General features: G+C 47.4%; 2 protein-coding genes across 2 annotated transcripts in view; both read left to right on the top strand.

The window, feature by feature from the left end:
- The window catches only part of PGAP1 (post-GPI attachment to proteins inositol deacylase 1), a 65,167-nt gene extending 52,571 nt beyond the window's left edge, over nucleotides 1-12,596 (top strand). Inside the window, exon 29 of the mRNA XM_036420813.2 lies at nucleotides 12,585-12,596. The gene's annotated coding sequence lies outside the window, so the exon portion shown is untranslated. The remainder of the gene's footprint in view (nucleotides 1-12,584) is intronic.
- Nucleotides 6,818-10,323, top strand: CUNH2orf66 (chromosome unknown C2orf66 homolog). The gene is made up of 3 exons (XM_036420826.2): nucleotides 6,818-7,242; nucleotides 8,136-8,334; nucleotides 9,915-10,323. Exons 1-2 carry the CDS (start codon nucleotides 7,123-7,125, stop codon nucleotides 8,313-8,315), a joined length of 300 nt encoding a protein of 99 aa, XP_036276719.1. The 5' UTR covers nucleotides 6,818-7,122; the 3' UTR covers nucleotides 8,316-8,334; nucleotides 9,915-10,323.
- Nucleotides 12,597-14,271: the final 1,675 nt, after the last annotated feature.

Raw genomic sequence — 14,271 nt, forward strand, 5'->3', positions numbered from 1 at the left:
GTGGAATAATGCTCTCTGATACTGAGGGTAACAATTAGTTTACCCAGTAGTGATTTTTCAGTAATGAATTGAAGTACTCGCTGGAAGTAGTCTTACTGTAGATCCATTCTGTGATGTAGAATTTCTCATTTCATGGTGTCAATCATTTTTAGTGCAGGTGTCTCTCACTTACGTAATAAGAGTTTATAGAATTTGTTTTCTTTGTATTTCCGTTCAGTCCCTTAGTTACAGTCACGTATTTCACAGGAGAAAATGATCCACTTGACTCCAACATAGTACAATGAAATACATATTTTAAAAGGCATATCTTAAAGGGAAATATTATTTAACAAAAAACAAAAAAACAAAAAAAACAAACCTTAATGCTGATGTATTAACACTGGGCCAGGGTTGTACTCTTGGGAGAAAAGTAGAAAATGATAGACTCAAGAGCTGTTATGTTTACCCGGTTAAGATTCTTTAACTTCTCCCCTCTGTGAATTCTCAAAGGGAATTTTAGCCCCTCCCAGAACAGTACTTTCTGTAGTTTAACGGCACTGATAGTGTTAATGCTGTTCACACAAAATCCTCGGCAGTGAGGAAAAGCGGGGATTACCTAGTAACCCCGTAGGGACTTGACCTCATCCAGATATTAGTAAAAAGATGATATACAGGCCCTAGACATCAAGTGAACGTGGTTATTTGGAATATCCCTTGTGTTGAATAATCTTATTCTAAATGGAGATGCCTGTATTTGCCGTAGCCATGCTTTCCACATAATCAAAGGTATATGTGTTGGGATATTGGTAGAAATAACCTTCTCTTCCTCCACGGCGGAAGGGGAAACCCCACTTTTTAGGGTATGTACATTAGGAAATTGTATTGGGTATTTACTTTTGTTTTTAAATATAAAAAAATGTATTATCTTAAAGTGATTGTAAGATGGTTTCTTAAACTTAGGAATAACTAAATGTAGCAATGTACCCAGGAGAAACCAGACCAAAATGGAATGCCTATTATCACTGTGACCTTGAACTTGTTTGTTTGGGATAAAACGGACTGTGCCTTAACACACACGATGGAGGGACGCCCTGCAGTGTTGTGACTGTGTGTTTTATTGTCGCCGTCTTCTCAGAGGGCCCGCTCCTTTCCTCTGAGGTGGTGGAGCACACGTTTCCAGGAGAAGCTGAAACCACTGCTCTATGTCAGAACCATGGCTCTGGAGGCTGCTCTTAAACTCCTAGAGTTCACACTTCAGATTAACATTAGCTTACACTTTATAGGCGTAGACATCAACGTTTGGTGAACGTTTATGAAAGTAGTTTTTTATGAGAAGGTGGTGGTACTTGTGAACTTAATCTTAAATGTAATTTTTTTTTTGTCTTTTTAATAAGTACTCTGTCGAAGACAGATTCTTCCCCAAGACCTATGCTTATTTTTCCTCGGATGACTGAGGTTTGTATTTATGTGTAAAATAAAGCAGTTTCGCCCAATAATGATATTTCAGTAATTAAAGTGACCTCAGATCCATGTAGTATATTTTTAAATGTGATTTTACCCTTTTCTGTTTCTTTCCTAATTATTTGAGAGAACTGATTCCAGTTTTGTTTGTTCTTTAATGTAAAGACTCGCATTTCTACGTTGCTTATTTAAGATAATGCATATAAGTTATTGAGACAAATTATTTCATTCATAGGACATTCAGGGTCTCTGCTCAAAGATGCCCACATCTCTCCGATCGTGTTGTCTATTTTTCCATTTTAATTTTGAACATAAAGCGCATTTTGTTCTTCCCATTTTATGTCCACTCCCTCCCCCCAAAGACATAAACATGGGTTTCTCTAAAAGCATGTAGAAAGGAAACATGTCTTTCCTTCAGCACGGTCGAGTTGGAAGCAATTTGGGAAAGGGTATGTAATGAAGCTCATGGCTGTTGGCCTGCATCCCTTTTTGTAGCGAAGAGATTGTAGAGGACAAGCTGTGCCAAGAGAGACTCGGTGTAATCATTTGCAAATGGATCGTTTTGTTCTCATCCAGAAAAATGCAGTGCATCTTAACACTACTTAAGTACAAAGGAATTTGCCCTGTCACCTGTGGATCTTCCCGTCGAAACATGCATGATCTTTCCCAGTGCTTTGTTTGATGTATGGTGTGACAAATACACGTATGTGTACTTTTCTGTGTATTTCTGGGTCGGTACATAATTAACATCATTACATCACCTGGCTGTCACTCATCAAGTGCAACGTACTGTGTTCTGTAGAGTGCTGTGGATGCTTTTAATGTGCGTTTAAACATCGTGGTGGAGGGTGGAATAGAGGAGTATTTGTCTCTGGCCTGTCTCCACTCAGGTGTTACTTTGGAGTGGTTTTTGGTGCTTCTTTTCAATCTGTCATCATCTGTGTTCTGAATGTTCGACAATAAATTTGGTGAACCAGGACGTGAGGTGCAGAGATTTCTTACCAGTTCCCTCTCCAGAATGCCGTTTCGGGGGGAACCCCTCCAGCACACTTTCTTCACAGCAGGTCCGGCGTCCTGGGAATGGGAATGGCCGAGCCTGGGATCTGATGCACATGCCATATCCCAGGTGACTGGTGCCAACCAGGCAGATTCCAGTGCTTCCCAGATTTGTTGCAACTGGGGATGTGCCCGTGACCAAGGTACATGCACTTGACCAAAATCGAACCTGAGACTCTTCAGTCCACAGGCCGACGCTCTATCCACTGAGCCAAACTGGTCAGGGCAGCACCCGTCATTTCTGCAGCACCTCCTCTGCGTCACTTGCATTTGGTCCATGCTCTCCCTTCACCCTCACCCCAGATGTGTGTGACCCTGGTACCAGCCAAACTGGCGGGTGAGGACACAATCTCCGTGAGGCTGATTTCCCCCCCCACACACACACATGCATTTGCATGGGCATGCCAGGGCCTGCGCTGTATTTTTAAGGAACGGTACATGTACACACCTTCATCTTGCTGCAGTATCTTGCAGTTTTAAATACACTTTTTTTTTTTTTTTAAAGAGAACTTTGTGTTCTAGTGAGACTATAATGCAATAAGATTTGGGGCTTCCAAAACATAACTACCTGGAATCCTTTGTCAGAAATACAGGCTTCCACCGAAACCGGTTGGCTCAGTGGATAGAGCCTCGGCCTGTGGACTGAAAGATCCCAGGTTCGATTCCGGTCAAGGGCATGTACCTTGGTTGCGGGCACATCCCCAGTAGGGGGTGTGCAAGAGGCAGCTGATCGATGATTCTCTCCCATCGATGTTTCTAACTCTCTATCCCTCTCTCTTCCTCTCTGTAAAAAAAATCAATAAAATATATATTTTTTAAAAAAGAAATACAGGCTTCCATTCAATGTTGAAGGAAGAGAAACAAGTCCTGGGACAACTAAAACGTATAAGCAATTGATGTGAGTCACGCTGCAGACCACAGTGTGGGCCTGTGCGGATGCCCGTCGCCTGTGCTCTGTCTTGCGCACACTCGGTCAGTACCTGCTGTTCCAGAGCCTGTGCCTGGCACCATCACATGCAGCTCCTCATTTCCTCTCCGCACAAACTCCTGAGGAAGGTCATTATCTCCACAGTACACGGCAGGAGAGAGTCTCAGAGAAATGAGGCAATTTGCCTCTGGTAGAATTCAAAACCAGGTTGTCCAAGAGGTGGAATTCTCCCACTGACAGCCGGTAATACGTAAATATTAGTTCACTTCTCGGTGCCAAAAATTGTTGCTGACCCTATTCCTCTTGCCTTGGGGAGTGGAAAATGTTTCTCATGATCTGCTTGCGGCCTCCTTTTTCTCTCTGTCCCTTCCCTGGGAGATTGTCTCCAGCTCAGTGACTTCAGTGTTATGTTCTGGGTGGTGACTCGCCCAATCAGACAGAACTGCTCCCTGGGTTCCATACCTGAGTATCTCTGAGTCGATGGCAAAACACTTACCCTCTCGGAGATTGTTCCTCACCCACCAGTGTGGCGGTTACCAGCGTCACACACATCTGGGGTGAGGGTGGAGGGAGAGCATGACCAAACGCATGCGACGCAGAGGAGGCTCTGCAGAGATGACCGGTGCTTCTTAACTCTCCAACCTCCAGTTTTCTCCAAACTACACCAACTTAGCTCCAACTTCATGTTGAGATTTAATTTTATAAAATCTCTCCCTGCCTACGTAGCAACTCTTTTTAGTTCTCAAATTTCAATTAAATCCTCTCCATGACACAAGTTGAAAATCCACTCATTTTGTTCATTTCCCCCTTGCTCATCACATCCAATTAGTTCCTGAGGTCTAAAGAGTCTAGCACTTCAAGGTCACCCTTCTGTTGCTGCATTCTTGGCTCCCCCGTAGTTTACCTCATTATTACCAGTATTCCCAGTTTTCTACTGATTTTTAGAAAGTGGAAAGGAGGGTGGGAGGGAAAGAGAAACATCGATGTGAGAAAGACACATCCCACATATGTCTGACCCTGGCCAAGGGAATGAACTTGGCAACCTAGGTAGGTGTCCTTAACCAGGAATCGAACCCGCAACCCTTCAGTGCATGGGCCAGCATTGTAACCACTGAACAACAACAGCCAGGCCAGAGAGATATGCTTTTTACTGGGTAAGGATTCTTCCTCTTCTCCTTCCACTGGGGATGTAAGGAGGGAGCATTGTCTAAGGACTCTCGGTATTGTGACTTGGCTATAATCTCATTAATAACTTAATACTTCAATATTATTAGTTGTTTTAACTTCAAAGCCCGGGCGTTTTCAGGACAGATGATATGAGATTCCAGGATATTTATTTACTCAACACCTTTTCTTCTCATTTTCTAATTTTTACTGAAGAAATCTTACCCACTTATATGCCAATAGCTCCCATATTGACATTTCCTTCCCAGACCTCCCCTCTGTCTCCAACTGTGTGTCTCCATGGCCACGTGGCTCCTCAAATACAGCACGTGGGTCCCGAGGGAGCTCATGATCTTCACCCCTCCGGCCGTGTTTGCTGTCTCTGTGCGTGGAGCTGAGGTCACTGATCCTGAGACCTGCAGAGGGCTTCGAAACTCTTCCTCCGAGTTCTGCCTCCTCTGGTGCCCAGTACATTAGCAACCCCGTCTTCTGTCTCTCCGGTCCACCCACGTCTCTGCATCCGTGCTGCCCTCCCGTCCAGTTATCACCTCCTCCTGGCTGGTCCCCCGCCTTCCTCTTCTCGGCCTCGTCTCTCTCCCGCTCAACCACAATGACCTTTGGAAAAGGCAAGTCTCATCAGGCCGCTTGGATGCTGACAACCTTTCCACGACCGACCGCTGGCTGCAGCAGAAAACTCATACTCTGCCCGCCTCTTAGCCCCGGCTTGACCCCAGCCTCACCCTCTGCTCCCCGCTTCCTCACTCACTTTCTGGGAACACAACCCACCCTTTTGGTGAGGACACTCCTACCCATGGGCCACCTGGCCAGGGCCGCACTTCCGTTCAGCTGCTTTCCCGTGCCATGTCCTTTCGGGGTCTAGCTCAGCTGTTCACCTTGTTTGGGGCTCTCCTCCCTCTGGCCGCCCTCGGTTGCCTAGGTAACCAACGCCGGCTGCCAGATGTCAGGTCCCTTCACCGCGCCCTTCCCTGACCCTTGAGACTGAACCAGATCTCCCTGTTCTACCCTCACTCAGCTCCTACTTCCTCCTCCCAGAAACCATCGCCGCTGGTATTTTGTTAAAGAGTGATTTGGTTCACGTCTGTCTCACCCACTAACGTGCTAGTGGCACCTGTGTTTATTATGCTTATCGTTTTACCCTCAAAGCCTTGGGCAGTGCGATAAAAACTCGTTGAACAAAGAAGTAACCAAGTGAAGGTCATAGAGACTTGCCCAAGGTCAAGATGAGACATAGCCAGGAGCTCTGGTTTTCAGCTCAGATCACCAGCCTCCTCAGCAAAGAGCTTGTCCAGGCTGCCCTGCCTCACCATGTCCAATTTCTCAGCCCTCGCCTTTTCCATGATGACATTTATTCAGCAAGACAGCGCTGTAAGTACAGTAATATTTTTCTTTTCTCCATGCAACACGTGCTATTGTGTAGTCTATTTTGAGGGGGGTATTATGAGAAACCAGACCACTGTGTAAAACTTGTAAAGATTCCTGAGATTCTCAGAAGAAATATGAGGTGTAGTCCATAAAGAGCAAAAAATGCTTTTATGTTTAAAGAAAAAAATGCTCTCCGTTTCAAAAGCTGGCATCTGCCAAAGAGCATCCTATTAGGTGGGCTAGTCATCATCATCTCCCCAGCTGCTGTGCATAATCCACCTTCTCTCCAAGGTATGAAAAGGCAGAGGCCACTCGGCTGTTGGGAAGTGCCTTGTGTTATAACATCCACGCAAAGTGGTCCGTGGTGGTTCTATTTATAAGACAAGTTGTTTACCCCCGGAGAAGTTGGAAGATGGGTTCTCGAGGGTGTTTGTGCTGCGGCTGGAAATGGAATCATTGTGTCTGAACGCCCCTTGCTCACGTCAGTGACCCCCACCTGCAGCCAGCCCGGGTTATAAGTAGCCACGCATCCCCTGTGGGCTGCAGGCGGTGCAAGCAACCAGGGCCAGCGAGCCAAGCTCCGGTAAGCTTTCTCAGCCCTTTCTCTGGGCTTCCTTCCCATGGCCCACCTTGGGGTGGGAGACCAGCTGTACGGACCTGGTGCGGGGTGAGCCCGCCTCAGCCGTGTGTGTCAAGTGCTTGGCTCAGTTTCAGGTTTTATAAGATGGGTTTGGGGTACTTGCTTGTTTGTGATTTAAGAAATTCATTTTTTTTTTTTGAGATAACAATGCTTTTATTTATTTATTTATTTATTTATTTATTTATTTTAAGGTAAAGTGCTCTGCTCAGACTGGGGAGGTGGTGTTCATCGTCACTTCGCTTATCATTGTGTATGTAAGGTTCTAGCTTTCGTGGCCCCCTTAAGCTAACCAACTGGATTTGGAATTCTTGTTTGCAAATGAATCTGGAGAAAAAGGGGGCTGTACCATTCAGGTGGACCAGGATGCCATTTCTTCCTCCTTGTCTCCCTTTAAAAATGGCTCTGTTTTTATTCTACATTTGTTCTCTCTCCCTCCTTTCTTCCCTCTCTCTCTCCCTCCCTCAGGTGTGACCATTGCATTTCCCTCATCCTTCCTCTCTCTCAGTCCGCCATGCCCGGAGCGCTCCTGCTGCTGTCTGCTGCCCTGGTGCTCCTCGGGCCTGTGCATGGAGCCACCCTGAGGAGCAAGGAGACATGGAAGCCACTCAGCAATCCCCAGAACCGGGACCTGGTAAGCACGCTCCTGGCCTGCTGGGCTGGGTGCGATCGCTGGGCCCCGGGATCGGTGTGCTCAGAAAGCGGCCTGGGCCCAGGCCAGAGCTCAGCGGGCCTGGCAGCTGGCCTTCTGCTGCTCCCCTCGCCCGTCTACACCTGCTTCTGGGGGCACCCAGGGCGCATTCCTGTGTGAGCCGTCTGTGCACTCGGCGGGGAAACACACCACTCAGGGTTTACAGCCATCACATGGCGCCTGGCACAGCTTCTCTATATTTACCCATTTCCTAGAGAGCCATATTCGGCTCTTTGGCCCCTTGAGTGTGGCTCTTCCACAAAAATGCCTGGGCGAGTCTATGTTGAAAAAGTGGCGTTAGAAGTTTAAGTTTAAAAAATGTGGCTCTCAAAAGAAATGCCAGTCGTTGTCCTGTTGATATTTGGCTCTGTGGGCTAATGAGTTTGCCAACCACTGGCCTAGAGGAAAGCCGAAAGTCTGCGTCTGAACAAAAATGATTATTTCAGAAGACGGTGACCAGGGTCTTGTTTTCAGTCAGAGCTCTGGTCACCGTGGAGTTCAATGTCACCTCTGACCTTGGTACTCAAAGATGGTTGGTTACAAGGCCCCTCTGGCAGGTGCTGCTAAGGAATTGCTATTCCTGGCGGGATTTCCACCAAGAATGGCGAGTGAGCTTGTTTGGGGTGAAATGTCAGAGAGGAGGCACGGTGGGAAAGGGGGTGGGGAAGGGGGCGGGGGAGGGAAGAAGTGGCCAAAGTTTGTGCTTCTACCTCTCAGTTTCCACCTCCCGCCTCCTAGGTAAGCTCCCCAATCAATTCAGGGGGAAATACTCACCGTTGAGTATTTTGGGTGTTTAATTTATAACTGGCAACGGACCCTTTCCTTTCTCTGTGCAGTTTTTCAGAACCCTTCAGGCGTATTTTAAGGGAAGAGGTCTTGACCTTGAAAGGTTTCCAAATACTTTCTCCACGAACGAGAACCCCAGACCCCTCTCTCTGCAGTCGGAGCTCATGGCCTCCGCCTTCGCAGAGTACAAAGAGCAGAGAGACTCCCTTCCCGGCAACCTCAAAGGCTGATGGCTTCTCCTGAGAACAGGTGAGGCCCCTTTCTTCTCAGACAGACCACTTGCTCAAACAGAGGCTTGGGAAGTCGTTATTGGAAAAGTGATTTTATTTCCCCACAGAAATAAGTGCTACATTTAGAAGCTACTCATCACTGGTAATATATGGATTTGGTTCAGATATTTCATGCCTGTTTTAAGGAGGAATGACAGGACATTTTAAGCATAGGATTATGGAAAGAGATATAGAGAAATGATAGGATTATCACACTCTGCCTATATCCTTTTTTCCCCCAGACCAGGTCAGATAAAGAAATATGTGAAATTGTGCAGTTGGGTGAAATAGAAAGTAAAGTTTAAAAATAGTTCTTCTTAGAAGAAAGTAATAAGCATATGTTTGATCTTGAACATCCTCACCTAGAAAAAATAAAGTAAAATGTGAAAGATGATTTTTTTCTCATAAGAAAATGGTTTTAAATATATGTTTAATATTTGAATTTTATTATTCTGTATTATTACCGTAGCATTCCTACCAAATGAGCACCTATCATTTTTTAAAAAATAGGTGTGGTGCATTCCAGGAAGCTACAGTATGATTCTAGCCTATCAGCTGGCTGTTCAGCTGAGTAATTACGATTCGGTTTCCTCTAATAAAGGGAACTAAATCGTAATTAACATCTCCTCCTCTTCTTCTGCCAGCTAGGGGTGAAACAATGAGGAAGCATGCCACTGTTGCATTTTATTGTGCATGTGAAAGGGTTTTGATGATCGGTTCTTGTAAATGTGATGATTTTAAAAAATAATGATGTAATTAAAAAAAAAAAGATTTATGCACTCCCAAGTGAGAAAGTAAAATGGAATAAATAGAAAGATGGTAAGGAAGCGTCCCCTTAGCTGCTTCTCATACGTGGGCTTGAGGCCAGTGGTTGATAACCCGTGGTCCAAGGTTGGCGACCGTTGGTGTAAGGCAGTGGTCGGCCAACCCATTAGTCAACAGAGCCAAATATCAACAGGACAACGATTGGCATTTCTTTTGAGAGCCAAATATTTTAAACTTAAACTTCATCTAACACTACTTCTTCAACATAGACTCACCCAGGCCGTGGTATTTTTGTGGAAGAGCCACATTCAAGGGGCCAAAGAGCCGTATGTGGCTCGTGAGCCACAGTTTGCAGACCAGGGGTTTAAGGAAATCTCAGAAGCTGAAACAGGACAGTTATTAATACACAGCGCCTCCTTTAGGAGAAGGCAGTACTGCATGCAGTTTGCTTTAAGTCTTACAAGTCTCCCCCTATAAATTGCAGGTGCTAACCTCTAATGCACAGAACGTGGCAAAGAAAATATCAAATACATCCTTTCTTTCCTGTGAGCGTGGTGTGGGGTGCTGTTTGGGGGCGGGGCACGGAGAAAGCACCTACTGGGTGCTATGGTAACATAATGGAAGAGGCCAAGCGTCAGGTTCAGAGAAGACTTCATCATAAGCCCGCCTTTCCTGGCAGCTGATTAGAAAGTGAGGACGAAGAGTTTTTGCTGAAAGATGTTGATCTTTGAGTCTTTGTGCTAATGGCACTGACTGCATTTTCTGTCTCATTAGAGCATTTTCTTGTTCTTGCAGGTACCTGGCTATTTTTAAACTACAGATGAAGCACTCATCAGAAAAAGTCAATCGTGGTCATTGTTAACCCCCCTCCCACTTTTGTCAGTTTTAATGGTTTTAGTCTATATTTCCAGATGTACATATAAGCAGCTTGATCTTTGGCACCTGTATGCATACTTTTTGCTGTTTTTCCCACTTTATCACCATAAATGTCAGTGTAGAGCACTGCATATAACGGCAAGTTACCAAGACTCCATAGAGTTGAGAGAAATAACTAAATGAAGTTTCCTCTCAGCTTGTCTGATATGTGTCTATTGGTTTTAACAATCAGGACTTTCATTTGAAAGGGATGTTGCTCATTTTTCTGGAGTTCATTCTATGTCCTAGGGGTTTGGGTTTAAAATTGGGCTCTTTCTGGGAGGAGGACACACTCACACGCTCAGCACATGCTGTTGAAAGAACCCCCAGTCTTCGTTTCATACCAGGGAAGATCAGTGATGAATATCCACAATTAAGTGGAAATAGAAAGCAAAGGATCATGGGATCCTAGAATTGCCGGGGCCCCTGGGAGAGGCTCTCTGCCACTGTGCTCAGCGGTGGAAGTTGTGCTACACCAAGTATCCTAGCCTCCTCTACCTCTCCCACACATACCCTACCCCCCCTCAAGAAGGGAGGGCAGAAAGCCGGAGGGACAGGGAGTGAGGTAGGTGGACGTGGGCAAATTGGGGTGGGGGAGAGAGAGGAGAGAGAGAGAGAGAGAGAGAGAGAGAGAGAGAGAGAGAGAGAGAGAGAGAGAGAGAGAGAGAGAGAGAGACTGCTTGGGGTGACAGGCACACCATGCCCTGTGCAGATGATGTTTTATTGAGTTGCACACTTGAAACCTGTTCTGTGAACCAATTTAAAAAAGGAGGAGGAGAGAGTGTAGAAACTGGTGTGGGTGACGAGCAAACCTCTCCTCCCCTCCCACTGGGCAGACTAACTCTGACTCTCAGATCCTCGTGTGGAGCCACTCCTCCTCCTGCCTCTCTACGGAGCGCTGCCTCATTTTCTCTGTGATTCCTGCGAGAGGGACATGGTACTCGCAGCAAACATCAGGGTCCTACTGACGTGAGCCTGTACATCCCAAGATCGCCTTTGGCGGCTTCTCTGTGGATGCTTGATACTGAATTCCCCGAGTAGCATTTATGCGAGAGCAGATCCTGTGTCTGGGTTAACATGCTCTGTTGTAATGAGCTGTGTGGTGTGTGTGTGTGTGTGTGTGTGTGTGTGTGTGTGTGTTTCCCCCCATGATATTTCTCCAGTATCTAGCACAGGGCCACGCATGTAACCAGTGTTCAAGAAACACTTGTTGAATTCAAATAAATGTGTACTCTTCTGCTACTGTCCACACAGTCATGGAAGCTGATTCTAGTCCACGTCGGGAATATTTTTTCCATTTAGAGTATATACGGAATGATGGATGAGCATAACGTGTTAGCCGGTTCAGATCCAGTGTGGAGAGGCAGGGAGTGTCCCACCCCATCCGGCTAACCCCCCACACACACCCCCCACACCCCCGAGTACAAGTGGCTGGCGTTCCCTCTCCCCTCGCCACCTGTTTGGGTGTCATAGCCTCCACACAGGGAATGCGCCTCAGTGTCAGGCCTTTGGAAGGGAAAAGCACCCCCACGGGCCTTTCCACTGGGAGCTTACTAAGTCTCAGCGCCGGGCAGCCTCCTTTGGGAGGTCCCTTGCACTGGCAGGCGGCTGTTGGTGAAAGGCCTGCTCTCCACATGCTCTCCACCGCTGGACTGGCCCACTCATTAGTCAGCCGAGCCAAATATCCACAGTACACGATTTAAATATCTTTCGAGAGCCAACTTTTTAAAACAACTTCTTCTAAGGCCACGTCTTCAAAATAGACTCGGGCAGGCTGTGGTACTTTGTGGAAGAGCCACACTCAAGGGGCCAAAGAGCCGCAGGTGGCTCGCGAGCCGCGGTCTGCTGACCACAGGGACTAGGGCGTCTTGCTGGTGATGCTGATGGTGGTGGGGAAGGTCGGGTCTTCACCACTCAGCACACCTGGCCCCAGACACTAGGTTAGGCGTCTCCCCACGGCTGCCCTATGATGTGGACAACCGACACCTCCCTACACATTTCTTAACGCCCACTGGGGGCCCGGCTGGAATGGCTCAATGGTTGAGCCTGGTTATGACCTAGGACATGGGGATGATGTGTGGGGCTGGCTCCCAGTGGGCAGGAGCTGGGTGGCGGGGTGCCTCCTACTCTCTGCAGTAACAGGACCTGGCCAGCAGAGGGCGACAGCCCTGCCTCCTCCCAAGGCAGGCGGCTGGGCTGGGCTGGGTTGGGCGGAAAGCACAGCTGCTTCCCCTTGAGGAGGGCAAAGGGGGAGGCTGTAGGGTGGCTCTGGTGCCAACTGGGCATCCAATAGTTGCCCTGGGAGGCCGGTTCTGCCTAACCACCTCGCAGACCGGTCCCCTCCGGTGGCCGCAGAGGTCTCAGGCTGAGAGCCCTCCAGGAGCTGGGACAACCCCTCTTCTTCCCCCCCCTCCCCCCGCACCCTCCCTATCCTATCCACACTGCCAGCCCCACCTTCAGATCCAGTCTGAGGATCCTGGGGCTGAAGGCAGGACCTGGAGAGCAGGTGATGGGCTGGGGCCTGGGCCCAGAAGGTCCCTAGAGCTACAGGGGAGCGCTGAGGGTGCCGTGTGCTGACTGGGGGCCCAGGGGACGTGAGATGCTGCCACAGGGGCGGGTGGCAGAGGTCACAGGTCAAGGGAACAGAGGCTCTGGGCAGCCCAGGCTTCCATTTTGCTCTCTGTCCTTTTCCTGCTGTGTACCCTCAGAGGAAGAAGCCCCTCGCCCTCTCTGTGCTGCCCTTAGCTTCCCCCGTGGGCAGGTGCATAGAGGGGGCAAGGCCACCCGGAGAGCTGAGGTGTGCACTTGATGGGGCGGGGCTATGCTATTGACAGGAGGTTCACGTCATTAGGGGGCGGGGCCACGTGATTGGCTGTGGGTATGCATGTGATCAGGGGGCGGAGCTATGTGGACAGCTGGAGGTGTGCTCCCAATCAGGGGTGGGGTCATGTGATTGGTCGGAGGTGTGCAACTCATCATGGGGTGGGGCCCCTGATTGGCTGGAGGCGCACACACGTGAACACGGTGTGGGCTCTTGTGAGGGTGGAGGTGGAGTAAGGTGAGGTTGGCAGAGAGGCCAGGCCAAGAGGAGAGGACCATGGAGGGATGGGGCCAGAAGCAAAGGAGCCGAAGGACCCTAGAGTAAGGTGATCAGACATGCTTTTTGTGGGACAGTCCCGATTTTTAACAATTTGTCCCATGTCCTGTGGTGTTTTAAAAAAGTCCCGAGTTTTGGAAAGAATGCACCACAAGCTAGGAAACCGTTGGAGAACGGGAAGGGAATATATGGTTTTTGGCGCCAGGTGGCTATTTAGCCAGGATAGGCGTTTTATATTATTATTATTTTGTTGTTTTTATTTTGTTTTTAGATTCATCAAGCTGGGCGCTAGGTGGGCACCACCTCTCTGATGGAGAGGCAGCAAAAGCGACCCCCACAAGCCACACAGGTTTATTTATAGGGTCAAAGGAGCTTATTTGCATACTTGACTACCCACTAGCATTATTGGATTTATATATCTAGACCCGCCTCTGCTTACACCTGGACAAAGGTACTCTGCCAGTGCCTCAGCTAACAATTTAAAGAATGTCCATGTGCCTTCTCAGGTGAGCCTTTACATCTCACCCTTTTTTACTAATTAAAATAAAATTTAATAATAAAATAAAATAAAATGAAATGTAAACTTTAATAATAGGGCTCTAAAGTTAAAATAATTGCAAACAATACCAATGCAAAAACTAAATTACATACATGTTATTTTCAAAACTTGAATGTCAAGAGCAAAACTCTGGCTATTAAATAATAACACAACAATGCCAATGCAAAACAACAGTATGAGAAATCAGAACTATGGACATGTTAACATTTTTAGCTATTAAATGAGAGTATCTTGTTGCTGGTGTAGATTTACTCAGAGTCCTTGGACTTGCTGTGCAAGACTTTGCAGAAGACTGGAAGCTAACAGATGCTAGCATGAGCAGGAACATGGTTGAAGAAGTAGCTTCCACTTCAGTCTTTAAATTCTTCAGATGACTCCATGTTGGCACCACAGTCCCTTGCATAGCTTTCAGTTTTCTTCCCCTACTTTACTGTCATCAGGGCAGTACTTAAATCCTTTTGAGTGAAGGGACACAGGAGCTTCTGAGTCCATTGATGTACATACACTCTGACACCCGAATTGGCTGCATTGCTCCTTCTGGAAAGATATAAAATACAACCTCTTCCCCACATTATTACCGA

This window comes from Pipistrellus kuhlii, unplaced genomic scaffold (genome assembly GCF_014108245.1).
Source record: "Pipistrellus kuhlii isolate mPipKuh1 unplaced genomic scaffold, mPipKuh1.p scaffold_m20_p_7, whole genome shotgun sequence".
NCBI lineage: Eukaryota > Metazoa > Chordata > Mammalia > Chiroptera > Vespertilionidae > Pipistrellus > Pipistrellus kuhlii.

Coding starts and splice junctions, on each gene's coding strand:
- CUNH2orf66 (XM_036420826.2), top strand. CDS start 7,123: ATGCCCGGAGCGCTCCTGCTGCTGTCTGCTGCCCTGGTGCTCCTCGGG. Junction 7,243..8,135: donor ATCCCCAGAACCGGGACCTG/GTAAGCACGCTC, acceptor TTCTCTGTGCAG/TTTTTCAGAACCCTTCAGGC.